The sequence below is a fragment of the Drosophila grimshawi genome, unplaced genomic scaffold, assembly GCF_018153295.1.
Source record: "Drosophila grimshawi isolate 15287-2541.00 unplaced genomic scaffold, ASM1815329v1 contig_44, whole genome shotgun sequence".
Taxonomy (NCBI): domain Eukaryota; kingdom Metazoa; phylum Arthropoda; class Insecta; order Diptera; family Drosophilidae; genus Drosophila; species Drosophila grimshawi.
The window spans coordinates 12,746,676-12,774,325 of record NW_025063240.1 but is presented as its reverse complement, the minus strand read 5'-3'; the positions used below and the strand labels follow the sequence as shown (position 1 = coordinate 12,774,325).

The following is a 27,650-nucleotide window of genomic DNA, read 5'->3' as shown; positions in this document are numbered from 1 at the left end:
TTTTGTTTAGTACATTTATTTATGCTTAACAATTGAAGCAGCAACAACATTTAACATATAATTTGAAATACGTGTAATATATAATATTTAATTAATTATTTATTTATTATAATTTGATTTTGTTTCATTTCATTTGCCAGGTTTTCGCAATAGAAAATGCGTGAATTAATTTGAAAATGAATAGGCTAAAAGTTAAACTTCGTCTGAATTATAATTTAAAGTGACTTTCACATTTTCCCACTGCTCACCCATCGGCATATTTTGCATTGTGTGTTATTGGTTTATTTTATTGCCAAAAAAACCCAAAACTAAACTAGAATTATTTTCACCATTTATCAGCTAGGCGTTTCATTTGCAGTTTCCGTGTTAATTAGTGTATCTTTTGAGTGTGTGCGTGCTTGTGTGTACGTGTGTGTGTTTGTGTGAGTGTGTTCTTTTTTATAGAGTATCACATTTTTGGTATAGAATATTCAAGCAAAATTATTTTGCCTCATGACAACTGAAATGCAATCTTGTGCTACAATTATAGTAAGAGATCATTGATGATATATTGTATATCTTATGCTACTGCTCCGTTTCCAGATTCTTAGCGCGCAGATACTTCAGCAGCATCTGCAGCGAATCATAGGTATCAAAGTCATCCAGATTACGTCGTGACGACGACATATTTGCCGGCCGTGGCATAGCCAGGGGCACGGGTAGCAGCTCCGGCATTACGGAATGGTGGGTTATCAGCGCCTTCAAGCTAGAGAACTCCTTGCGAAAGCCCTAAACAATAATCGAAGCTTAGAACGAAGAACAGGCCTTAACAGCTTTTGGGCTTACCTTAATTTTGTAGCCACGCGGAGAGCGTAGTATAATATAATTTGCTATCTTGGGACCGGGTGGCGAGGGAACGCGTAGGGTCAACGCATAACAGCCTGGCTTGGAGCTGCTCTTGCGGACGAGAAAGGCGCCAGGACTCTTGTTCTGCAGCACCTCGACGGCAATGTCGCGCGAGATGCCCGCCTGATACCAGCAGGCATCCTTAAGCTCCACATCCGACTCCTCATCGTTGGCAAGGGTAGTGGCCAAGCTGCTGCTCCTCTGATTAGCCACTAGACTGGCCGCAGCAGCTGCTGCTGCATTGTTCATCCGCAGTCGATTGGCAAAGATCTTGGGACTAGAGTTTGCTGTTAAATGAGTTTGAGAGATGCAACCAATAAATCAAATGGTAGACAAGATTAGTTGAAATTGATTACCATGGAATGAAATTAGAGTTAAGCTGTGGGAATCTTGTTTGATTGAAAGTCGGAACTGTTACTCAAAAAATAATTTAAATCAATTTCAACAATCTATTATATATAAATCATTTTTAAATTAACGTGATTTCATTTAAATAAAAATGTATAAACTTAAAATCACAAGGTATTAAATTAAAGTATGTGTTTCTAGTGCCCAAGTACTGACTAACTTAAATTTGACTCTTACCGCTGCTGGTTTCGCGTAGATAACGCTTTTTGAGATTGAACTCGCTGTTGTCGTTGAGATTCACATTGTCCAGCATGGGAATGGCTGTGAGAGATTGGCGACAGGAGTCGCCAAATTTGCTATCGATGTAGGAGTCCTCGTTGATGTAGCCATTGGAGTAGATGGGCTGGCTATCCTCGCATTTCAATGCAGCTGCACTCAGGGGCATCACATTGCTCACCAGGGGGCGTGACTCCTCGTTGTGGCGCAGCAGACCCATGGTCAGGCGTTTAACCTGCGAAAGGCAAGATGTGGATGTGGCAGCGAACCAGCTTTAAGATTTAACAGTTGTCTGGCACGGTGAGCTCAAAGGATTAAGGATCAGGCAGCGGCGCGTTCAAGTGGCAACAAAATTAACTACAATTTAAACACCTTGTAAGCCAAGCCAATCGGGGGCGTGGGCGTGTAGCCCTGTAGTCACAGACGGGCCAAAAAAAAAAAAAAAGGAAAAGGAGAAAAGAAAAAATAAAAAATGAAAGAATTTATTACCGAAAACCGCAACTAGACAAAAAGCTCGGAAAAGCGCACAGTTGAAAAAAGTTTTGCGCCTGCACTTAAACAGGAAGCGGATGCTTGGACTAGGAATTACAGCAGCGCCAAGTGGCCCCAAAGAAAAGGGCTGGCCATAAAAGCCGCATAAATTGGAGGCCAGCAGCAGCAGCAGCAGCAGAACGCAGACTCTGACGTCGAATCGCATTGCACGCGACGGACGCTAAAAATGTTGCAAGGCGTCGGATGCGACGGATGCGGAAGTGGCGTGCTAAGCGGAAATGTGCCGCAGGGCAAGCAGTGGCACACACAAAAAAAAAAAATATAATAATGGAGAACTATGTGGGCATAAAGGAAACTGAGAACAGGCGGCGATAATTCAGCAGCACTTGTGCGCGCATGTTGAGATCGTGTTCGCCGTGCCTTCATTTCTATTTCTGGCTTATTTCTCTCATTTCTTCTTTTTTTTTGGGGTCAGTGGCTTTGAAAAGTCTGTCTGGCTGTTCACAATACTAGTCTGAAACTAGACTACAGTTGTGCCAAGTGCATGTGTATGTTTGTGTATGTGTGTTTGTGTGCTTGTGGCATAATTTAAGGCGACATTGACAATGAGACGTTGAAGGTGGCTGGTTGGCTGCGTTTTGGTGGTATCGGATTCGGTGTGGCTTACCTTAGCTGGGCGAGCCTGACAGCAATTGTTTGCTCATTGCTGCATAATTTAACAAGCGCGCGCTGCATACTTTTAGGCTGCTTAAGCAAACATTGTTTGCATATTTCACGGCGCATTGCACACTGATTTCTCTCGCACACTTTACCCTGTATTATGTGTGTGGCATACAAAAGCAAAAGGTATGCTGAGCTTACAAATGTTATGCGACGAGCATATCACATATTACATAAACTGCAATGAGTGCTCGAAATATTTATACAAATAGTTAGCTAAAGAATGTTTAAAGAGAACTTACTAAGGGGTATCTGGCAGCAGTTTGTAAACCATGACTCAATCACTATCAATCTCTACATTGAGAGTATTTACCATCCTTCGCATGATATCCATATATGCAAATGCGATAAATGCAGTGATTGTGTTTGTATATTTTGTCTGGGCTTAAAAGTGATACTGCATATAACTACACAAGCATATACATACATAATTTATGAGCTATATACTACATATAGTTTATAAAAATCAGTATATACTGCATTTTTAATGATAAGAATTGCTTTTCTTTAATTAGGGTGCTAGATATACTTCCCATTAAATTTATAGCTGACAAGTCGAGTCTGTGACTGTTATCAACCGAAATTATTATATATATGCCAGCAGCAGTTGATTTATATTTTAGCTGTAAAACATCTCGTAGTTTAAGCAGTAAAATAAACTCAAAGGTAGCGAAGCTGAAAGCTCAGGTATTTGCAGAGCGTAGTCTACTTTTCAGTACTCATTCTTCTTTTATTTTTTAAAAGACTCCTTTGTATATTTGTTTTCTGGCTTGTTGTGTGTTTGTGTACTGTTTGGCTTGCTTTGTGCCTTGACTGTTTGTCTTTGATATTTAGCTGGCATGTCAAATTGAATTTGGCTTTTTGTTTTTCGCTATGCTGCACAACATTTTACAATTGCTGGCCATAAAGAAAGTGTGTGACGGGACTAATTGCCCTGTTGGCTTAATGAACTGGCTTGCAGGCCAAAGGACATTGGCATCAGCTGCTACCCAGCAGCGAGTTGCCCAAATAGGTGGCACGTGCAACCGGAACGAGCAACATTTTCCACTCGAGCATTTATGCAAATTTAATAAACTTGCTGCGCCCTGGACTGAGACGGGTGCGGCGGGTTGGCCCATCGCACAATCAAATTGGTAAAAGTCAGCCACGCTTAAATCAAGCAACAGATTGGTAGATTGTGGCCCAAAAGAGGCGTGGCTATGTGCTGGCCACAAAATATTATTTATGACATTCGAGCCGAAAATATTATTTTGGCCCCCCACATGATACACGAGAAGGCGTGACTGAAGAACCGGCCACATGTGGCTGCTGGCTGTCGCTCAATGTCAGTCAGGAAGTGGGGATGTCGATGGGCCTGGGGCAGGCTGGGATGCATAGAACGAGAAGGACTATAAATTTTGGCTGAGCTCGCTGGTTGTTGTCGTTGTCGTTGCAGTTGCTAAACATACATTTAGCGGCAACGAGAGTCAACAGCATCGATGCATCAACGCCAGCAACAGGGCCACAGGCAGCATCAGACCCATCACGTCATTTCCGGTCTGTGAGTGTGTGTTAGTATATATGTGTGAGTGTCTGTGTGTGTGTTGGTGTGTCTTGTTATGCGGGTGAAGTGCATAATGTGCCATCGCATTTGTCTTTGCTTTCCATTCGGTTTTTGACTGGTCGCATGTGCAACTTGCCTGCTGCTGCTTTATTTTGCTTATCTGAAATTGAATCAGGCAGCCAAGCAGACGACGACGATGGCAACTTTTGCCGTCGGGCACAATTAGGGTAGCTTGACTCCCTCCTACTGCATTGGTGGAGAGGGGATATTAATTTGCTTATCGCGCTGCAGCCGCACCCTGCCACAAAATCATGTTATTGACAGGCAACCAGGCGGCAGGCATATTGAAAAACTATGTAAAGCACAGACGAAAGGATAACAGCAAAGAGAGTCTATGGCTTTGACTGCCTGCTGCCACGTGGCGTATGCGTGTTATGTTTATAACAAAATTGATTTATTGACAAAACAGCAACCGGCAGGCACACAAAAATGAATGTGAAAAAGAAGGCATAGCTATCATGCTGAAGACATTATGCTCTATAGCTGATTTATTGTTGCTAAGGGTGCAGTGGCATACAGTAGTCAAATCTTATATTATATTTTATTAAATGTTAGAAGAATAATTAACACTCGTTACTTGTGAATATTGCAAAGGGTCAGATTTCGAACGATTGTTCCGATGGCTGCTAAATGATATAGTGATATCTAAAGTTTACTCAATATATTTATATATATATATGTATATATATAATGTAAACTTCAGTACGTTACTCATTTCGTTACAAAATAATAATACCCTTTTGCAAGTGTATGAAAGTAGCAAAGCAGCGCTGAACCCTTTTTATATTTGTTCAACATATGTGAGTTTTGGGTTTTTTTTTGTTTTCAGTTTGGAGTCCTTGGCAGGCGTTTTGTATTTACATTGGCTGGCTGGGCGACTGCGTGGCATGCTGACAATATTTATGGCTTGCCATTAGAGACAACTGATTGGTTTTCGCTTTCGATTTTAGCGCTGCAGAATTTCAATTTTACCGAGTGTTTTTTTCTCTCTCACTTTCGATTGCTTCAAGAGTCACATGGCCTTGGAAGTGGTTGCTCTGGTTTTTAATGTTGCTGTTTTTTTGGTTGTTGTTGTTAACTTATTTTTTGTGGCTGCACTTTTGCTCCATTTAAGGGCCATTAGCTCAAAATGTAATCATCATAATGCGCCCCAGTAGCAAACCGGTCATAAATAAGACAAATACATTACGCATACGCCGTGTGCACAAAGCGCAAAGCACATAGTACAAGAGCTGCGAGAGTTTCTCATATGAATAAACTCGCACGTACTTATCGCATAGACTATGCTCGACTGCGCACAGCTGCCTCTCTACTCCCATACATGTGTATATGTATGTAGTCTTACTATATATGGCGATATCTATGCATGTGGCTATGTGTGGACGTCTATATGAATATTTAAGGCGTAAAATTTATGAAAACAACGTGCTTCAACTCTACTCAACTCAAAGTCGAAGACGGCATCAGCATCAACTAAAGCAAAAAGTTGTGCAATGCAAAGTTTTGCGCCCTGCGTCCTGCGTCCTGCGTCCTGTGCGGGTGCCACGTGACAAAAAATGACAAAACATTTGATAAACATTGCACATGTGGAGCAGTTCGACGGCTGCCCTTCTCCTTCTCTTCCGCTCTCTCCCTCTCCCTTTCTTTATCTATCTACGTGTTATGACAATAGCCATAGAAGAACAATCAGAAAATGTTATTTTCGTATTACACTGCCAAGTTTAAATACTCTTTATTGTCATTTCTCTTCAATAAAGCAAATTGGCTATGGAAAGCGAGAGTATTGGAAAATTACATAAATAATTTTTTTTTTGACTTTGTAAGCCTTAAGTTTTTTATTTTATATTTAGAATCGAAATATATGGAAATTATATTACTTTATACTATATTACAATTCATTCTTTAGTCAATATATTTGATTGAATAGATAACAATTGTTGTTGGAATTTTAAAGAGTCAAAACAAAAACTATATTAACTTTTCTAAATATCGAATAGTTTTATGGCATGCGTTCCTAAACAATATACTTTGCACTTCTGGCTTCCTTAGAGGTAAAATTTATAGCTAGGGTACTCAACATACGCCACGTGATAGTTATCGTGCTCGACAATTCTTAGAAGAGTATACAAATGGCATCAAATGGTCTGTGTCTTGTCTTGGGTGTTGGGTCTAGCCTAGCAATTTATTTTTAGGACGCGTCTAAAGTTGTTTCAACTTTTTTTCTGCTATTCTAGAAAAGTTGGTATCTGAAAGGAGCCAACCAGAAAGGTTTAGTCTAGCTTAGCCAAAAGCTTTTGATGTCCTTTGCAAGCGAACACTTTATTCTGCCAATAATTCATAAGAAGCAGCAAATGCAGCAGAATAAACAAAGCACAAACAGGAAACCAAAAATTCATAAATTTTGAAAAATATTGCCGATGACAAAAAGCAATAAATGGCCACCCTTGTCAAAGTCAAAGCAAAAACATATCAAATATTCAATGATTGAGGGCTACCTCCATCTCTTTTGTTTTTGGGGCGGATTGAGTTTGACTACAACTTTGATCTGGTCGAAAACTTAAGGCGAGTGGGTAACCAAAAAGAAAAGCACAATTGGGTTTGAATTTTTGAGGTTTCTTTGGGGTTTCACTTGGGGTTTATAGGGGTTAGTTGGGGTATTCCCTTTTTGTTTACTCACCAGTGGCGGCTTGTCCGTTAGACGCTTGCAATTGTTGAGCTCTGTGGGTGAGTTATCCTCATCGGAACTGGGTGTTTGCGCCACTTTCTCGTTATCATTGCAGCTAAATGTAAAAGCAGTCAAAATATCAATTAACAAGTGTTCTTATTTGGGTGTTTAATTATTGACTTTAGAGTGTGTTTTGGAGAGTGTATCTGATGAACATGACATAAGCATTTTTTGGGATAATAATTTCGCATCTAAAGTGATATCTAGTTGGTGTTTACTCACTTGAGATTCGCCTGGGAGAACAGTTGCAAGGGGCGTCGACGACTAGCTGGCGATGGGGGCGTGGCTGTTGTTAATGTTGTCCTGCCCCGCGCCGCATTCAAATAGTGATATGAGGGTCTGCCATTTCTGGCATTATCATGCAACTTGCCCAGTGTTTGTTGTTGTTGCAGCTGCTGTTGCTGTTGCTGCTGCTGCTGCTGCTGCTGCTGGCGACTATTGCAGGAGGAGGAACGAAAACGTGCCCCGGTGATGACCGCTGCCAGATTGGCCGCAATGCGATTGTCAAAACGATTAAAATATGAGCTCGTGCCGCTATTCGAATTCGAATTTGAATTCGTATTCATATTCGAATTTGTGTGCGTAATCGAATTCAAGTTGCTGTTATTCAAATTGTCAGCAGTCGGCGATGAGTTGTTGCTGCTGCTGGTACTGCCATTGCGGTTGCTGCTGATGTTGCTGTTGCCGCCGGCAATTGTTGGCGTGGTGTCTGCTGCTGTCGCCACTGTCGTCGTCGCAGCCTGCGTGCAGCTCTTCTCATAATCCAAATTATTGTTGGTTATCATTGTGTCGTCGCTTTTGGGCATTAACTTTTTGCACTGTTTTTGAATTATGCACGCATATAAAAACGCTGCGGGCGGCTTTTCTCGCACTCACTCACTCTCAGCGTGTGATCCCCGCCAGAACGACAGGGGGCGCAGCACACACACACACACAACCACCCGCACACCCACAATAATAAATGTGGGGTTAGGGGAGACGCCGTTGCGTAGTTGCACGGCCTTTATTAAATTCTGTCCACTTGGGCTAGCGGGGCGCCTGCCAGGAGGTTGATGGGGCAAGGGGCTGTGGCAGTAACCGCAGGGGTCGCGTTTGCTACTTCAGTGTAAACTGCAGTCGACGAGGACAACGACGCAGATTTAAACACAGAATTAATTCAAGCGGAAATTGGCAACGAAAGGCAAAAAAAAAAAATAACAGCCACGAGCAAAAACAAAATCGAAAGCGTGAAGCATAAACAAAAATGAGCAGGGTGGGGGAGAGTTGGAGTTGGGGATGGAGGCGGCATAAAAACGCCAAATAGAAAGCGAAAATGAAAACGCATATGAAAATATTGTTTGGGGAGAAGCCACAAAAATGCACATAAATAGCAGCGACAATAAATGAATAGGGTGTGGTATTGGGAGCGGAGGAGGGATGTATTGTTTTTGGTCAGGGGCCGCATCAGTGACGTCACATTTGTAAAGCGCATAAATAGCAGGATTTTTGCAGGGTGTTCATGACGATGATGATGATGATGATGTTGATTGTTTTGTTTGTTTGTATGGTGTTATTGTTATGTTTTTTTTTTTTGGGTGGTTGTTGTTAAATTTTTGTATTGTACATTTGGAAATTTTGTTGTAAGTTTCGTTTGTTGTTGTTATTTTGCCAATTTCACAGTTGAACATTTTTGCCAATTAGTTGCCGTTTGTTGTTGCATTTTATTTTTGCCAATTTCAGTTTGATTTCAGTTCAGTTGTAGTTGAATTTTAATTGTGTGCAGTCCAAAATTTCCATGCAAATAAAGAGTGGGAAGGAAGAGAGATATGTAGTATATGTTTTATTTTGTTGTTAATATAGCTCCTTTTTTGATTGATTTTTTCGAATACTTTTGCTATGTTTTAGCTTTTTTTTTGTTTTTTTTTTGCAACTTTTGATTATTTAATTCGATTGAATGCTTTGGCAAAAGCGAATTAAACACGCAAAAGGATTTGCCTTTGGCACTTTTCATAGCATACTTTTCAGGGAGCCAAATGAAAGTGAAAGGCAAATCGCAAATCAATCACTACAGTTGTACTTTTTTTTTATTTCATGTATGTGTGTGTGTGTGTATAAGTAAGTGTCTGTGAGTGTGTGGGTATTTGTTTACTCACGTTGCTTCGATGGCAACCAAACTTTTCATTGAGTTTTGTTAGTGGGCCACGTATGAAATTGAAGCTAGAAAGAGAGTAAAACAATTTATTGGAAAAATTTAATTAAAAATTAACTTTAAAGGGGGCACACGTTATATCACTGTGTATATATATGTATGTGTGTGTGAGGGTGAGTGTGGAAGGCAATCATTAGAGGGCCATAGTCAACACCTCATTAGGCGACTAATCAAGCGTGTGCCTGGGCAAGAAATAACAACCAGTTCAGGCCAGCAGACACAGAGCCCACACAGCGCCGCCTAGCCACAGATTAAAGGAGCAGGGACTTCAACCAAAGCAAATCATCAACACCAGCCAGCAGACGAAGAAGAAGAAGAAGAAGATCATACACAAACTACAGCCCGGGTGCAGTCGTGCGTTTGGGGGCCAAGCGGAGTAAAGAACAACAAACCGCCGTATCCAGTCGGTAGTAGAAGAAGGCCCTGCAAATAAAACGCACAGATTAAAGGATGCCCGGGTGAAATGTCTTCTTAATTACTTCGCCATGAACTGAGAGAAAACAGCAGCAGCAGCAGATGAAAGGCAGGGCGCCGAGGGAGCAGCGCTGGCTTGGCTTGACTTGACTGCAGCGACGTAATTGAGAAGTCGATGGTCTGGGATTCGTTTTGTGTGGATGGCGCATTGGAATTGGAATACGGTTGGATTGGGCAGCCGTCGTCGTCGTCTCAGCATGGTCCACAGCGCCATGTTGGCAGCGCTCTTTAAGCGGAAGTAATTTAATTAATTACAAATGAAACGGAAACACGACGAGCAAAACGAACCCCCAAAATATAACCGTTTGCGTATGTGTGTGTGTGTGTGGGGGAGTGTGTGTGTGTGTGTCTGTTTGCTAACGTATGCATGTCAAATTTAAGCATAATTCTGCGCAGTCTGGGGATTGGGCAACTGGGCAAACCGACGCACTTGACGGCTCGGGATAAGCGCTTTTCAAAAAATGCGTCCCGGCAGCGCAATTAAAATTTTTCTATGCTTGCACCGCAAACTATTAGGACAGTGTATTTACACACACACATATGTGTATAATGTAATACACACACACACACACAAATACGGACACATTAAGCACAGCTCATTTGCATTGCGGTTTTAATTGCCAGCCAACCCCGAGCGAAACGAAAGTGAGAAAGGGCGAAAGGATGAAATTCTCTGCCGCAGCGAGGCTTACAAGGATAATGAAAACAATTTAACGACTCTCTCGACGATTCGCTGGGCGGGCCCAGCTCCTGACCAAAAAACTCTGGTCGTACACCGTTGAGCGCTTAAGCAAATAGAAACCTTTTTCCATTTGCCATTTTGCTTGCCTTTCCAGTTTTTTTTTTTTTTCATTTTATTTATTTGCTTCTGTATTTTTTTTTCTGCTGCTGCTGTTGAGTTTTGCGTGTCTGCGCAAAATATTTGCAGATATTTTTGACATTTTAATGAAAATATTTTGCGTAGCATTTCGAACAGCAAAAGGCAGCGTAGAGCGTTGATGAATTCCCGCTTTGGCTTGCATCCTTTCTCTGGCTTAATATTATTTTAACGAAGTGGATTTGCCAGGACGACAAAGGGGAAGCAGCAACAACAGTTGGTGGTCGGGCTTGGGAAGCGCAGTGCGAGGTTTTTTAAGCTGCTGTGATGGCCAGTAATTAAATGCTTGACATGCCTTTGGGTATGAGTCGCTGGCTGAAGTGGATTAGCGCCAGCAGAAGCGGATTGGGGATCGGGGTTTGAGGTAAATTAACGCTGATGTTGGCATTATAATTATGGCATGTAGTTAAGGCGATTCCTGCTCAAATTCCTGATACTTCGCAGCTACTCTTTCTGCTGCTGTACGCGACAGCTTGATAAGTTAAAAGTTGCTAGCGAGAGCAAGATATAAAAAAAGATATCAAAATGTTAATAATTAAATTTAATTCGTTGTAAAAGTAAAATATTATGATGCTCAAAATTAGTAGAATATCAAATTATGAAAGGTTTGATATTTGAGTTAACTTCCTAGTTCCAAGAATAAATTGTGCTAGTAGGTTGAGACTACTTAAGTTTTGGATTAATCACTAACAAACTATCAATTAAGATTACTTAAATTATCATCTGTAACTGAAACTTTGTTCACTTTTATTGCTTAGCAGGTCAGCTCCTGCCCGGGTGACTCCGATTCCTGGGAATTTGATTGATGTTCCGATTAAAATAAGATTTTCTTCTTTCGATTAATATTATTTTTTCCCTGCGAATTAAGTTTTTAACAGAATTTTGCAGAGCATCTCAAGAGATTAAACTCATTGCAGATATCACTTATGGCTTTGTTAACATTTCTCATAAATTCCGCAATTATTTGCGAATGTCGCATAATTCGTTTGTCTTAAAAAAAAAGAAACATCAAATATTAAATATTTCTCATTTGGCTAAGTGAGTGAACGGCGAAAGCAAACAATTGTGTAATAAAATCAACAACCTAAGCAAAAACATTAACAAAAACATTTGTCTGCATAAGGTGAAACACAAAAATCTCGGCTTGCTTTTTTCAGTTATTGCAGCTTTTGCAGATGAGGTAAACAAAGGGGACGAGGGGGATGTGTATTTTGCCAGCCAAATTAAAACAAATCAAAATCACATGAGCATTTTCAAGTGATTGCCGCGGCCACGACTGAAAATTTGCTGCAAGGCCTGTTGGCGGGCAAACATAAACAAGCAATTTAACAAGCACTCACACACAAACATACACACACACACACACATACACGCATACAGCGATAAAAGGCAGCGATACAGGCTGAGGCGGCAGATTCTTGAACAGGCGTCAGGCAGTTGGCAAACAAACGAAGCGTTCAAGCGCAAAAAGCAAAGCAAAAAATATATATATATATGTATATCCAGAAAGGAAAAACGAGGAAAAGGCAAGAAAAGCGTGCAGGCCAGAAACAACAAAAACGTTTTATGTACTAAGGCATATGTGTGTGTGTGTGTGTGTGTGTAGGAAGTGTGTGTGAACAGCTCAACGCCACAGCCACCGCAGATTTCTCACACATGCTTTAAAGTATGCCGCAACTTTTTGTTAATGAAATTTTAATCAAGCTCGACAACAGTGCCACATAGCATACTTTTTGCGCCAGCTGAGCAGCGTGGCTTGTTATCCCTTTTTGGGATCGGAGTCTGTTGTGTCTTAGGCAGCGGGAAAGCGTAAAATAGCCAGCAGCTTCATTAGCAGCTGCCGACAACGCGGCGTATGCGTAATAATTTATTTAAAATGCAATTCGCTTATGAAAGGCATAAATCATACACACCAAAGACGAAAATGGCGTCACGTACCAAAACTGAGAAAGAGAAAGAGAGAGACTGTTGGAGAGCGGATAAAATGGTGCATTTATTAACAATTTATGTCATAAATAAAATTGAAAAGCATTCATAATGTCAATGAGAAGTTTGCGTTTGGAGTGGGGAGACGTGAGTGCATGTTGATGATGCCAGCGACTTACATAAATTACGGAGACTTCACGTAGAGAGCGAGAGAGATAAGCGAAGTGTGGGAGAGAAACATAAATCGCAATGCGCCCAAAATTAGGCAACAAATTTACATGCAAAACGAGCACGATACGCAGCTAAATCACCAACAACGGAAACAAAGCGGCTCCAAAATGACAAACATTAAAAATAAGAATGAAGAAAAAACAAGGTCTGTTGTATTTTAAGGAGTAGTAGCTCCTCCAGGGACGAAAGAAAAAAATAATTTTGCTTTTACAAGCGCGTTTTCGACTGCGCCTTTTACTCAGTTATTTAACATATTTATTGTTGTTGTTGTTGTTGCTGTTGGTGTTACGCCTTTCGCTAGAAACCCGAATGAATAATGTGCACTTCTCACGGCAAATAATTATTTTCGCTTAGTGGCAAACAAAACTGCCAACTGGCATGCGATTTTTAGGCCATTTCACAGGCTGCAGTTTTTTTCCCCCTTGTATTTTGAGCTCTTATCGTCAGACCCAACACTTTTCGACGCCTCCCTTCCTCCCCAAAATTTCTCACACCCCGCCGCTTTCAGTTCATTATGTGAGTTTTGTTTTGAAAATTCTTTGGCTGCAGGGCGAACGGTAACAGTAAAAATGTCAGCACGTCGAAGCGAAGACAGAGGAGGGTGCTTCTTTATTTTTCTTTTTTTTTCACCCCTCCTCGTTTGGCTTTTTTTTTTTTTGAAGCCACCCCCAGAAAAGGTGTTGAGCAAAATTACAAAAAATTGCCAGCTCTTATTTTAAATGTTTGAAATATGCGCATTTGTTATTTTTTTCGATTGCAAACATCGCAGGAAAGAAAGAAAAATTAAAATGAAAAGAATTTTAATTAGTTTTTCACTTTGTGTTAATATGCAAATTTTGCTGCGATTCTTGTTTGTCAATAATAAACAAAAACAATTATTTATTTTTCGCATGTAGCAAGCTTGAAGTTTTAAATATAAACAGCTCTTGAAGAAAGAGTTTGTATCAAAGAAATTTAGAATGTATGCAATAAAATTTAGAAGAAGTTGGATAAATAAAATTCAAGAGGCATTTAAATGTAAAGTAAATCTAAATGTCAAGCAAAGACCAAAAGGAACAATCTGAAAGTGAATGCAGATAGCAATGAAATCATTTCCATAAATGAATTTGAATGGAATTTCAGGATTGTTTTCTAACGTTTAAGGAACTATTTGCATAGAAATGCCAATTTGTGATTTGAAATCTATTCGACATTCAAGAAAATGCAGTTGTTGCTTAAAATTAACTACAACTGTAAAAGTCAAACAGGAACTCTTACTTTAACAAGTTAAATTTCTACAGTGCTTTCCGACAAGCAACAAAGTACAACACAAACATATATATATGTGTGTGTGTGTGTGTTTACCAAACATGCAAACTATTGATTAAAAGTTGTGCAATTTTATGGAGCCATAAAATTTGTCTCAGCCAAAAATGGAGCAAGAGCAAACAGCAGAAAGGACCGGGTAGCTCAAAGACTTAATAAACGAGGAATATTTCCCATAGATTTTTTTTTTGGCTGGCCAAATTTAAAACGACTGGGCACAAAGTAAAACTATTTTATATGCGACTATAGCAACAAAATAATGTGACTACCTTTCGACTATTAAATTGGGGCTGGGCAGACAGAATGAAGCAGAAGGGGATCGAATGTCTGGGGCAGCTCCCAAGCCGGCTGTGGTATTACCCCAAGCAATAAATGTTCAAATCAATTGAAGCGTTTTGCCAAAGCCTCACACCTTGCCGCATGAGGGGAATGTGGGGATATAAATCGAATGCACGAATAAGTAGATTCCTGGGCAGCTTAAGGCAGCGATTTGATATGCGCAAAAACCAAAATCGATAAGGGATGCTGAGAATGAAACAGAAAAAACCCAACGACAAATGTCAACTAATTTTGAATGTCAAATAGAACTGCAGCCTGCTTCGAGTTGACAACCAGGAAGAAGCAAGAAATAGGAGAAGCTGTCCATACGCAGTGTGGTCCGAAGCACTTGAAGCAGCCGCTTGTCCCACATTCGAAACAAGAAATCGACGTTGTCGAGAAGCAATAAAACGCAATTCGGTCATAAAAATAGTCGAACGTCGAATCGAATGAATGCCGGGACAAGGAGATGGCAAGGAGAGATCGCTTGTCAGCCAGGCAAAGCCGCCCAGCAAGCAACCGGCCCTGGGCTGTTGTTGTCCTGTCGTCCTTTCGTCCTGGGCCGTTGTCTGGCATGGCAAATTGCGAATTTTGCATATTGCCAGTAGCCGTTGAGCTCCCCTTGCAGCACTTTTGCTCACTCGTCCTGCCACATTCTCCTCTTCCTTTGGGCCATTAGTCATTTGGCCAGGCCACCGCTTTGGCGTGTCGCCACTTTGCAGGATGAATGACCTCGGCACAGTTGCTGAACCCTCCCTACCCCATCCGCTCTTGCAGCGAGACGACTTTTCCGCAACGGAAATTGCACACACGTCGCTGGCCAACAACTATTTTCATAGCAGAGTTTTGTATTAGAGTTTGTCAGACTACAAATCATAAGAACTGAAGGTAGCCTTTTAAGTTACTAAATATATATTGAAATTTAGTGAAATAATTAGATTCTTTGGGATCGAACTTTAGCTTGAATACTGACTAAAAGTTATGTTTCTTAATATTAATGCAGTTAGTACTGAAAGAACTTTAAAGTTAGTACTCGTTAAAAATACATTAAAATTACTTTTTTTTTTAGGCACACTTAAGTAAACAAGTAAAACTCTTTGCTTCTGCGAAATAAAAACGAATCACGACTCATCCGCACTGAGCACCCATTTCGCACATTCAAACATTGTCTGTTTGCTGGCTTAAAATAAATATTAATTTTAATGCCACGGTGCATTAACAAATTGTGCGTTCAGCTGAACTCATTGGCTTGTTAAATATATAAAAATTAAAAAAATATATATGTATTTTTTATTTGCATAGTTGCTGATGCTGTTGTTATTTCTGTTGCACTGGTGAGCGCAATGTGTATTTTATACATTTCATGTTTAATTGATTTTTGCATTCGAGTGCATCAAAGTTTCATGCATGTGCAATTAATGACATTTGTGCAAATGTGCAAAGTGCAAACTGATATATATATATTTCAACCTGGGATTGCTAATGAATTATCATCAATTATGAACGCAAATTGAAGAACAATTAATAACGGCATTTAATATTTAGTTGAAAGACTTTAAAATGAGCTTAATTTATACCAAATTATTGTATTTATTTTTTGAACTCTATGACATGAGTATGACTGTAGCTTAATACTTAGTTTTAGTTGATTCCTTCTCTCAAAGTTGTTCAAAAGTCGGCATTGAATCATTTAGCAGTTACTTTTATACTTCGTTAAAAAACTCTGCATCTCTCCCTCACTCTTTCTCTCCCTCTTTCTCCAACCACTTCATCATAGTCTACCACCCACCCACAATTTCACATGTAGGTCAAACTGCCAGCATAAAAAGCGTTGCATACCTTCGGGCTGTCAATTTATTTCTCGCGCTCGGCACAATTTGCCTGCTGGTTTTTGTTTATGCTGATTCCTTGGTCGCGCTTCTCATGCGCAACAGCAACAACAACAAAAGCAACTACAACAACAGCAGCAGTGAGAATACACCGCTCCAGTCACCGCTTGGCACACGGTCTGCTGCTCGCGTCCTTGAAATTTATGCGTTTGACGCAGGCGATGCGCCAAGCGTTGAGAGCTGCTTGCCATTTAGACAAAAAAGTTGGGGCTCGCCTGGCACATGGCGTGTAAGGCTCTCATTATGATGCTAACCACACACACATACACACACACACACACACTCATTGAAAGATAAATGGCCATTCTAAACTAGAACTACTTATGCTCGGCCCTGGAACTGGGCCAATGTAAAAGGCATTGTTTCCCCTTCGCTGCTGCTACAGCTGCTGGCAACGTGGCAAGTAAATTAGGCTTGGGTCCGATAACGCGACCACAGATCGGACAACGTAGATAGTCCAAGAGCAGCAACAACAACAACAAAGCATTGCCTAAATCTCACTATCAGGCGCTTTATGTGCTTTGGCTTTTACTTTCAGGCAAGCGCACTTGAAATTTCACAACTTTGAAATTGTTGTCGCTTGTTCGCCATTTGTTTCATTTTTTGTAGCGGTAGCTTTATCGATTTTGCCATAATCATTTGAAGAATTCATTCTGTCAATCAACCAAGAGCATCATTAAAATAATGTGCAGTGTGAAGGTTGCGCATACGCAATGTTATTCCCTCTTTTAAAGCGCATGTTAAATTGTTACCGTTTGTCAAGAACCAAAAATTGTATACATATATTGGATGGCAACGTCCGCTTTCATTTCATAACTTCGTGTCAATTTAATGGCAGCCGAAACAGAAGCAGTCATCAATTTTTATGATTTTCCATTGGTTGCAGCTTCTGGCTGGGGCCAAGGAGAAAATTGCGTGGGAAAATGTTTGGGAGCAGAACACGAATTTTTATGCGAATTTAATAGCCTTGCAGATGCGATGCAGAAAATTATTATAGCCATAGAATACGAGCATCGTAGAATATTTCAATACGTTAGGATACATTTTGGCGTCTGGCCATTAAAAGTAAATTTAATCATAGGAGAAAAAGAATACTCAGACTTAGAGATGTGAAAAACCCGCAGCTGACAAGAGTGCTAGAAAATAAAAAAGGGAGCCAAGAGCATATTGACATCCTGCCATCAATCACGCATGACAGCCTGGTCCTGATCGAGAGGTGGGGGCGTGGCAACCACGAAATTTATCAACAACGCAGACAGGCAGCGTGGCAGGAGCAAACAGTACAGGACAGGACACGGCAGGTAGCCAAAGTAATCTAATCCAATTACTCAACAATGGCAAACAAGCTTCAGAGCTGAAGGTGGGCATGGTGGGCGTGGCATGACGCCTGAGCGCTAATGGACGACAACGAGCCAAAAAAAAAGGCAAAACGCACATAGAAAGGATATCACATGTCTACGTTAAAGTTAAATAACCAAAGGCAATCACAAAGTATCAGTAGCTCAATGGTGAAAGGGAAAGAGAACGTGAGCATGCTATTGCCGCAGGCGCATATTTACATTGTGTGTGTAGTCCTGGCAAATCCTTACTGAATGCGTTTCATCATTAACTGGTAGCGAGTGCAAATCCTGTCAGCCATCGAAATTGAAATTCATGCGCATTCAATGAATTTGTGTGGGTTTCCATTGTTGCTCGCTCGTTTCCTTACATGGCTGTATATTTGAGCAGGATAACTGGGGCCCTGCAGGACATTGTATTGACGAAAATTATCATTTATGTTGTGCTTCAATAAAATGACAAAGCAAACTAATATTGGGCCGTCTCCTTTTTTGTCACCCACCCACCACCACAACTAAGCCTGGGCTTAGGCATCAAATTGAAAATGCGCTCCCTTGGAAGCTTTTGTGTTTCTGATGGTCGGAGGGTTGGAGGTGGGGTGGGTGGGGAGACATAAGGCGATTGTAAGGGGGGTTTGTTATGCTGATTGGATGTGGCTAACAGCAATGTCGTTGATGATCTGTCATCGATGTGGCTGCCATGGCATTAAAGTGGCAAAAGCAAGAAAAACAATTTAAGGAATGGACACACACACACACACACACAAAATGTCTTAGGTTTAGGGAAAACAACCCTTTATACGAACGCATCCATCAAAGAACAATTATGCCGCCCATAATTCAAATATTTGCCATTGACACTTTGCACTTAAATCGCTTATGTAAATATGCCAGCCAGACAAGGATGCATGTCAACGGATTCATTAGAAGCCAAAAACTACGACACGCCTTATCTAAGGCGGCACACTCTAATTTCAATATCAAAACCGCTTCAGGATGTGGCATTAATATTCACTTTCGGCAGCCCACAGGCTAATGTTTAGTCCCAGGCAAAAGTGGCGACAAATTGAACAGCAACAAAGTCTAACAGCTCATAGCAAATCCTCACACTGCCCCAGCACACACACACACACACACAAGCACACACACCCGCACACACACAAGTACATGGAGATAGGCAGCCAGCCACAACTTAAGCACCGGGGCCAAAGGGTCAATTTGGTGCGCATCAAAAGGACAAACGGGTGAACAGAATTTACTCCGCTCGAGCTTAAAATAGTAGTTGAATGGAGGCAAGTTAATAAACAGATAGGCTAACCGGCATATTTATAAACGCATTAAGAATGCTTGACTTGATCAAATATTTAAAACGGGCTCTTATTTTTTGCAAAGCTTTATGCTAAATGAAGTTGACTGAATCCGATTTACGCAAGAATTTAAACAACTGCAGGGCATGCTGAGTTGGCTGAGTTAACTATTAAAGTTAGCTGAGTATAGTTGGTTATGCGAAGTGGCAGTGAGCAGGATACGCAGCTGGCAAGCGAGTAACTTGAATATTAACACAACACAAGTCAAAGTCAATGTTTTGTTTTCAGCTGCAAGCACTCGCAGTCAAAAGATGCTCTAGCTTCTGTAGTACGACGAGCCAACTATATATATATATATAACTATATATATATATATATACATTTTGAAAAATGTCAGCTGCACATGGAGCACAGAACCTCAAGAGTCTCAACAGCAGCACCAGCAGCAGCAGGAATAGCAGAAGTCAAAACACGAGCGCCTGTGGACATTGTGAATGTGAAAAGTGCTCTGACACCAATGAGCAACCGCAGTGGGTTGAGGTGGTGCGTTCTGGGGCGGGCTTGGTTAACGTTTCAACTTGCAGCTAGCGGCTGTTGCACTTGTCAAAATGCACTGACAGCAAGTCGAAAACTTGTAGTGCTAGCCAAGCAACAGATTTGAGCGCGGCAACCTCCAAAACCTGCCCCTTAAAATTGAGGTGGAAGTTGAAGAGCTGTGGAAATATTAAATATAAATGTTCACGTTGAATGTTTGTTGTAATTTAAAGATATATCACATTTGAAAGTGTTTCTTATTTAAGAAGTTTCTTCAAGTTTGGGCTTAGAAATTTGATGTGTCGTTCGCTTTAAATTCAATCTGAAAATCTATCTTATTTTATTTGAAATTTAATTTATACGATTTATTTTATGTATTTTCTATAAAGCATATCGTCATTTTTTATTATTTATTTTGCTATTTACGAAACTTTTCTTTATTACCTAAAATTTATTCTCAATTTGCAGATAAAAACCAGTTTGACCTATTAACTTAACTATTTATCATGACTATATTTCTGCCCCCCTTCAAGTTGAACTCTGCATTTTACTGCTAAAAGTTGTGGCTAAATGCTGTGGCATTCAGCATTCAGCTGTTGACTGCATTTGACCTGTTTTTTTTTTTAGCTGAATTCAAGCGTTTAAATGGCGTTTAAGTACTTTATGACTGTGGCGATTTGTAACCTTCATGTTAATGCGCATTCCCCCAAGTTATTCATGTAAATTACTTGCAACTGCAACTGGCGGTGGCAGAGCAACCAGAGCAACGAGAATTACTCCAGCTACTTTTTCTCTTTCTCTCGTTTACTCTATGTGCTTTCATGTTTTATAATTAAGTCAGTAATTTAAAAGTGTCGAGCGTAGTGGGGTAGCAACTTTAGCCAGCTTTGCTTGACTGCATTTCTTCTTGTGGCGTACAATTTGGCCGGGCAAAGTTTTCGTTTGTTGCTGCTCAGCACCCGCAACAAAACGAGACCAAAACTGAGCTGAGCTGAACTTGCTACAAAATAAAAGTGGTGAACAACAAACTGAAATGTTAACAACTACTTTGACATTTGCTGTGCGTGTGCTGTGTGTGTGTGTGTTTGTGTAAGTTTTGTTTGCCAAGTTAAAATGACTTAAGTGCCAGCGCGACGAGCCGTATGAATGCCAAACTGTGTGAGTGAAACGGCAATGAAATGAAAAACGAATCCCATCAGGTGTTTAAGTGTGTGTGTGTGTGTGTGTGTGGCCAAAAGTTGGAACATAGATTAATGCGCATGCAGTAGAGAGTATTATGAAGAACTTTACGCTGCGGCCAAGCCACTGTGGTTGAGCTCGTCAAAAACACACACACACAAAACAATAACAAAAATAACAACTGATAGCAGCAAAGAGAACTGTGCTGTGTCAGTTGTAACAAAAGTTCAGAACGTCGCAACGAGGCGTAAAAGGACAACAAAAAAGGACGACCAAGGCATGAAAAAACTGATAGCAAAGTTAGCATCGGAAATTCGTGACTCCCAAATACTCTGTTTGTAGTGTAAAAATAGCTGAAGGCAAGTGGGGAAGAGGTGGGGTTGATAATAAGGGCGATAGTGAAAGTTAAAAAGTATTTTTTGGAGTTAATCTTTCCGATCAGCATTTTTGGAGTTAGTTATGATACATTCAATCTTAAAACAACAGATACATTAAGCTGCTTCAATAAAAGATAGAGAGGAAACCAAGCAAACTAATTTTTGAATAAATTTTCTTTGAGATGTTCAGTAACTTGAGGAATCATATTTTATTTTGTAATATATATGGATTTTATTTTTATAGATTTTCTGCTTCTGCAAACAAGGATTAATAAGCATTTATAAACTCATTTTAGAGTCGCAAGCAATAAATGTAAAGAAAAAAATGTAATTCTTGATGCGTCAGATAAAATATTAAACAAATCAAATATACTCTCTTCTGTCGTTCTGCATAGAGTAATGCAGAACTGTAGCATATTGTGCAGCGTATGCCTCTCGCATGTCAGTGTCGGAGCCACAACAAAAATGTGACTTAAATTTGTTGTAACATTTGTTTTTCAGCACTGAGCTGATGCGAGCGACGAAGGAGGGAGGAAAGAGAGAGAGAGAGAGAGATGTATATGTATATATATAGAGATACATAGTTGGCAACTCAACTGCATTCAAAGTGCATAAGTCAGTTCATGAGGTTCACGAATACGAATACAAATAGTCCAAAAGTTGTTTGTTAGTCTAGTGCGGATGAAGTGGCAGAGGAGAGTTTCCAAACCTTAAAGACCAAGTTGGCTTTTAGGCTTTTGGCATTTGCCATTGAAATAAAGGGCAACTTTTTTGTGTTAAGCAAAAAGCGTTTTACCCAAACTGCATAACATTTGTATTGTTTTAATTTTTGTGCAAAACTCTTTAAGCTGAAACTGAAAATTACTTTGAGCTGAAAAAACGTATTGGACAGCATTATATATACATAGATTTAACCCCTTGTATTTACACTCGGCTTGCTGTGCGTCACTTTGATTTGCGTCTCTATAAAAACACCCTTTCTCTATTCGCCCTATTCAAGTTAAGTTAAGCCGTAGCCCATTCCCTGTGTTTTATCTATATTGTTTCTGGCTGCTGCTTTTATTGTCTCTATTCGTCTCGTTTTTTATTTTTTTGTCGTCGTAGTCCTGTGCAGACTGTCCTTAATAGCCTTGAGGTATGCATTAATTACTGTGACCATAAAAAGCGTCTCGGCCAGCAGAAGGCAACCTGCAAATTGCAGAGTGCAGCACCAGTAAGAGCCACAACTACCAAAAGCGAGTCCTTCCCAGGTCCTTTTTAGACCTTTTACTTTGTGTTACACTTTGCATTTTATGGCTCGTCGACTATTGTTCTCACCTCACACCCAACCAACCAGCCCCATCTTTAATCACGTCGCTCTGTCGCTCTTATGCATTGTTTTCATTGTAATCAACGAAATTTTGGTGCAACGCTTTGGCTCCTCAATGCCTTCAACTGGCTCGTTGAAGTTTTTTTAACTGCTTGCTGGCTTTAAAAATACTCAGTTTTAGGTTAGCATTGCCAGCATTGTGGCAACAAATGACAAACTCATGTTGAAAGCTCATTTGTTTTATGGCAGCGCTTAGGCAGGCATATGAGCTCCATCCCGTCCTCATTTTGAGCACCCCTGCTCCACTTATTTGACACGCTTTTCAAGCTGAAAACACACACAAAAAAAAAGTATACAGGCCAGACTGCTTCTTGCTGCCTGACGCATTCATTACATTGTCTGCTGAGAGATGTGGAGCTGATGTTGTGACATACTCGCACACACACACACATAAACTCATTTATCACACACTCTCTCACACAACATAATTGCGTTGCTGTAAAGCAGACTCGTTGCCCACTTTTTGGGTTTACTTATTTATTTATTTTGCGCATAACACAGAAAAATATTCAAAGTGTCTCGCCATATCAACTTTATTATGCGCGCCAAAAAGTTGCAAAATTAACAGACAACTCTCATAATAACCTCGACACCCTCTATCCTCCCTCCCCCTCCCTCCCACTCTTACTCTTCTTCTGTGTGTGGCAAGTGCAGGCAACGCATAACAAAAGCTGAAACCAAAAGCAAAACTGTTTCAATGTCCGCCTCTGTGTGTCTGACTATGTGTATATTTGAGAGTGTGTGTATGTGTGTGTGTGTGTGTGTATGTGTGTGCTTCACCTTGTTTATCTCGTTTTTGTTGTGTCCTCTTTTGGCATCGTGCGCTGTTTTCGTCACCCCCACCCCCTCCCCATAAAAAAAGTGCCTTATTTCGTGCGGCTCTTTTTTGGGTTGCTTGCAACATGATTTTGTGTGCCTGTTCCATTCTTATTGTGTGTGTATGTTTGTGTGTACAGCTAACTGTGAGTGTGTGGTGTGTACTTCTATGTGTGCGCGTTTGTGTGCTTCTGTTTGTATCTGTGTATTTGTGCGTACTTTAGTTTTGTGTGTGTGCAACGCGCCTTTGTCGCTGGGCTGCGTTGCCTGACGGCTGCTGTGCGCCTGGTGCGAATTATGTTATGTGTGTGGGTGTAACACACACACATACACACACACACCAAAGCGAAAACACAACGCATTTGTGTGTGCGTGTGTGTGTGTGTGTGTATAGGCTATAAATGTTGCCAGCAACATGAATTGTTGCCAAATAAGTCTTGCTTGGGTGCAGCTACAGATACAGATACTTTTGCTTATATGAGAGGGACAGGCTGGCAATTTTAAGCCGCTTAGAGTGTCGCTGGCTGAGCTGAAATTTTCATTAAAATGCCAGAGGTGAATCCTTCGTAGCAGCAACAGAAGCAGCAGCGAATGAGCAGCCAGCCAATGTCTCAAAAGCCGTTCAAAAGGAGCGACGAGCAAACAAAGATCAAATCTTATCGGCAATCATTTTATGCGCACTTCACAGCACTGTGAGGCAACCTTGCAAATTTGTACACATTTCGTGCGACAACAACAGCAACAACAAGAACAGTAGCAGTAAGGATAACATAATGAGCTGTAGTCGAGGCAGATGGGCAGAGGGAGGATGCCTTATCAGAAAGGATACTTGGCATAGGACTCTGGAGACTCTGGAGGCAACAGCGACATCGTCATGGAAATTCTTCATTAACTCAACTTGGGCGTTGAGAGAAAAGAAGTTTATGTTATTAAGCAGAGGATACGAAGGTGGGGGAGGGGGGTGGTGTTGGGGGCAGGTGTGTGTTGCTATGATACAGTTAGAAAATGTGAATGGGGCTGTGGCAGCAGCAGCAGCTGTTGTTACTGTTGCTGTGAATTGTGTATGTTTCACTTGACGACTGCTAGATAACGGTAAATGAATATGCAGCAATTTGCACGCCCACATAATGAGCAGGGCGTAGGGCAAGGGGTAGGGCTAGGCGCCGCCAGACAAAGGCTGAAGTATGAACAACAACAACAACAACGACTAACAAAAGTCGATAAACATAAAGCAGGAGCAGGCCCAGATAAGTATGCTACACTTCAAGCTAAGCAAGCAAAGAGGTGCGTATACCCGTGTGTGTGTGTGAGTGTGTGTGCGCGTGTGTGTGAGTTACTACCTACATATGTGTGCGGGCGTGTGTGTGAATAACGGGTGCGTGCATGTGTGTGTATGTGTTTGTGCAGCAAAAGTAAATTAAAACGATTTTAATTACGGTTGCCAAGACGATGAATGAAAATGTCAACGTTGCTGGAGCAGCAACAGCCACAGTGTGGCAGAAGCAGAAGCAGCAGCAGCAGTTTAAGCCTCGGGGGCGGTCGCAGCAGGTGGGCGTGTTGCCGGTGTAAAAAAAGTGTAAAAAAAACAGTCAATGCTTAAAAGCGTTTCGCTGTTGCCAATGCTTCTAGGAGTGTGAATAATTGCGGGGGGCGAAACTGAAGCCTCTTACTTAAGAGCTTCATTTGAGATTTTCATTTGAGCTGCAAAAAGCATCAAAAATAAAACAAAATTTCGTTGTATGAGTTGCTGCCTGTTGTTGTTGGTGTTGTCGCTGTCGTTGGCCACTCGGCTCAAAGTCAGGGCCAAGAGCAGCAGCAGTAGCAGCAAAAGCTAAAACCTTGGCAAATAAAAGTGTTGGGCAAATGAGAAAAAAGGATGCTGCAGCTGAAGCAGAGATAAACAAACAGCCGCCATTTTTATGGTGCGCTTTTGTTTTTCTTTTCACTGTTTGTTACTTCCCCTTTCCTTTTCTATTTATTTTATTTTTTGTGCACCTTATTAACGGTTTCTATGGTAAAGTTTTGCCCGTGTAGCAGGCGTGAACATTTTTACCTTACAATAGCTAAAAAGCTGCACAAGCCACATAGAAGTAAAAAAAACAAGCTGTGGCGCGCTGATTAACTTGACACCGTTTGGCGAAAGGGGGAGACCTTGGGGGAATACGGCATTCTGGCAATCTGGCATCCTAGCTTTTTCATGCAGCTGACAGACAACACCTGTCGCCGTTCTCTACCACTTTCTCTCTCTCTTACTCTGACTTCCCAGCGAAACTGCGGCTGCCAAACCACGTTGACATTTCCTTTTGCTCACCGCTGACGTTTGCCTTGACGACGGTTACCAAACCGACCTCCCAACCCCCCAGCCCGCCTCATCCAACTGATGTGGTTACCTCACGTCTCAAAATATCATGTACGATTCTCGGAACTGCAACTTGCAAGCTAAAATAATAAATGTGAAAATGCTTTGAGTGAAACGAAATGTTGGCTGTAATTGGAAAATAGTAGGAAAATTTTTATCTAACGATGGCAACCAACAATTGTCAGCATATTCATACAATTGAACAAGCTTCACTAAATTAGACGATAGTCTTAATATTAGCTGATGAATGCGGACCAAAAAGCTTACTAACGGATTCTCAGTATAAATATCCAAATCAGAAATAAATATTACAGTGTGGCTTAATAATAAATTATTGAATATGTAAGCTGTGAAGTGCAAAACTGTAATAAACTAAAAATGAGGTCAAATACATTTTTATTTATTTATTTGGAATGTGATTTCCATGGGAAGTTGATTAAATAGTTATGCAATCTACATTGAGATACTTACCATCAATATCAATATTTTATTTTGGCTTTAACTAAGCTAATTCCCTGTATATATAAACAGTTTTCACTATTGACATGCATGTCAGCCATGGCCCAATTTAAGCTCTTAAGCCCTTTGCTTGTAACGTATAAAACAGTTAACAATTCTTTCCTTTTTAATGGCAAATCCTATTGTTCGTCTATTGTACGTTTTAGCTCTTCCCATAATGCCAGCTGCATATAAAACTAGGTACAAGTATTTAACAATGACGGCAAACTGTAATAGTTTACTCAAAACATGTTGACAGCTTAACAAGAATCCTTTTCATCCCCCAACTCGACAACAACAACTAACCTAGTCTCCAAAGGCGGAGATGTGAACTTTATGCAACAACTGGAACAGTTTTCCCGAGTTTCTTCATCACATCTGCAAAACTTTGCGATGCATTTCGATGCATTTTAACATGCTACAAGTGCAGCGCTAAATGTCAACCAAAGTGTCAACTAAGGTGACGACAACGTTCTTGATGATGCTGCTGCGAAGGGTAGTACGAAGAATTACATCAACTGTAGATGAGTTGGCATGTTTGCATAATAAGATACAGCAGTTGAGTATAAGCAGCCTTCTGACGTAGTCAAGGTCAGTGAACTGTATGCATAAGGCAAACAAAGGGTCAAGCAGAGATTATGCTTATTGATAGCATATTTTTCAATTGATTTCACACTTCAGAAAAGAATGCAACACACAAATTTTTGGGCATGTATTAAATAAATATCACTGGATATTTTACCTGGCATAAACTTCAGTTTTTTCCTTTGGTTTTTGGCACAGCTTCCTCTTGGGCTAAGCTTAGTTGCCCGGCAATTCTGGGCAAGTGTTGACCGTTATCGGTATCACAAAACGCAACCGATTTTGAACACAGAGCAAAAAAGCCGCCAACTTTACGCATAAAATTCAATTACGATTGCGATTGCGATGGCGCATAAATTTCAACACTTGGCGTCACGTTTTACGAGCTGCTTTCTTTGATTTGCCACTTTCTTATCGCTGTTATCAGTCGCAGACTGGCCATAAAATTAGCCCAGCTCGCCACATTAAAAGTTCAGCAATTCTGGCCTGTCCCCTTTGTGCCAAAATATTGGCCAGATTTCTTACATTTACTTCGTCTCTTATGACACTGTCTACTTGAATATTGCGCTACATTTACGTACGTTTGAGATACTTTTTATGGAAGAGGCTGTCAGAGGGCCAACCTTTTCAGTTGAAAGCGCGCAAGGAACTGTTTATCCTGCGTTTTGTGTTCTGGCATTTTTTTGGACACGACACACGAAACTTGGCAACGAAACTTGGCATCCACTAGAACGCATGCGCTGGATTGCCAGTCAACTTCCAGTCGGGCAGTTGTTTACTTGGCCAAAGCAACTGGTGGTTGTCAGCCAGACAGCCAACAGGCGAGTCCTAGCGATTCATTGCGAGTCCTTTGCCCAGATCCCATGGGCAGCCATATGTGACGGCTTTGACTTTGGGACTTGGCTTGGCTCCGTTTGCTTGGCTGCGCTGTTGTTGTCGTGACAACTTGATTTCTTTGTAATTTGGCTCGACCCCCAGAGGTTTCGCATTTCAAATTGCTTTAAGTTGTAATGAAATTGTATTTTGATTTCCAAC

The 27,650-nt window shown here is 40.8% G+C and overlaps 1 protein-coding gene across 2 annotated transcripts; it reads right to left on the bottom strand.

Moving 5' to 3' along the window:
* Positions 1 to 123: 123 nt before the first annotated feature.
* On the bottom strand, positions 124 to 27,223 carry LOC6558284 (tensin-1). 2 transcript variants are annotated; one of them, XM_032739235.2, is made up of 6 exons: positions 26,776 to 27,223; positions 9,182 to 9,245; positions 7,002 to 7,104; positions 1,471 to 1,744; positions 826 to 1,172; positions 124 to 768 (listed from the first exon to the last, which is right to left on the bottom strand). In XM_032739235.2, exons 2-6 carry the CDS (start codon positions 9,208 to 9,210, stop codon positions 565 to 567), a joined length of 957 nt encoding a protein of 318 aa, XP_032595126.1. In that variant the 5' UTR covers positions 9,211 to 9,245; positions 26,776 to 27,223; the 3' UTR covers positions 124 to 564. The 2 variants fall into 2 exon arrangements, with proteins under 2 accessions (XP_032595126.1, XP_001984429.1); XM_001984393.3 differs by lacking the exon at positions 26,776 to 27,223 and adding an exon at positions 7,272 to 8,159 and having other exon boundaries at positions 9,182 to 9,242.
* Between the last annotated feature and the right edge of the window lie 427 nt (positions 27,224 to 27,650).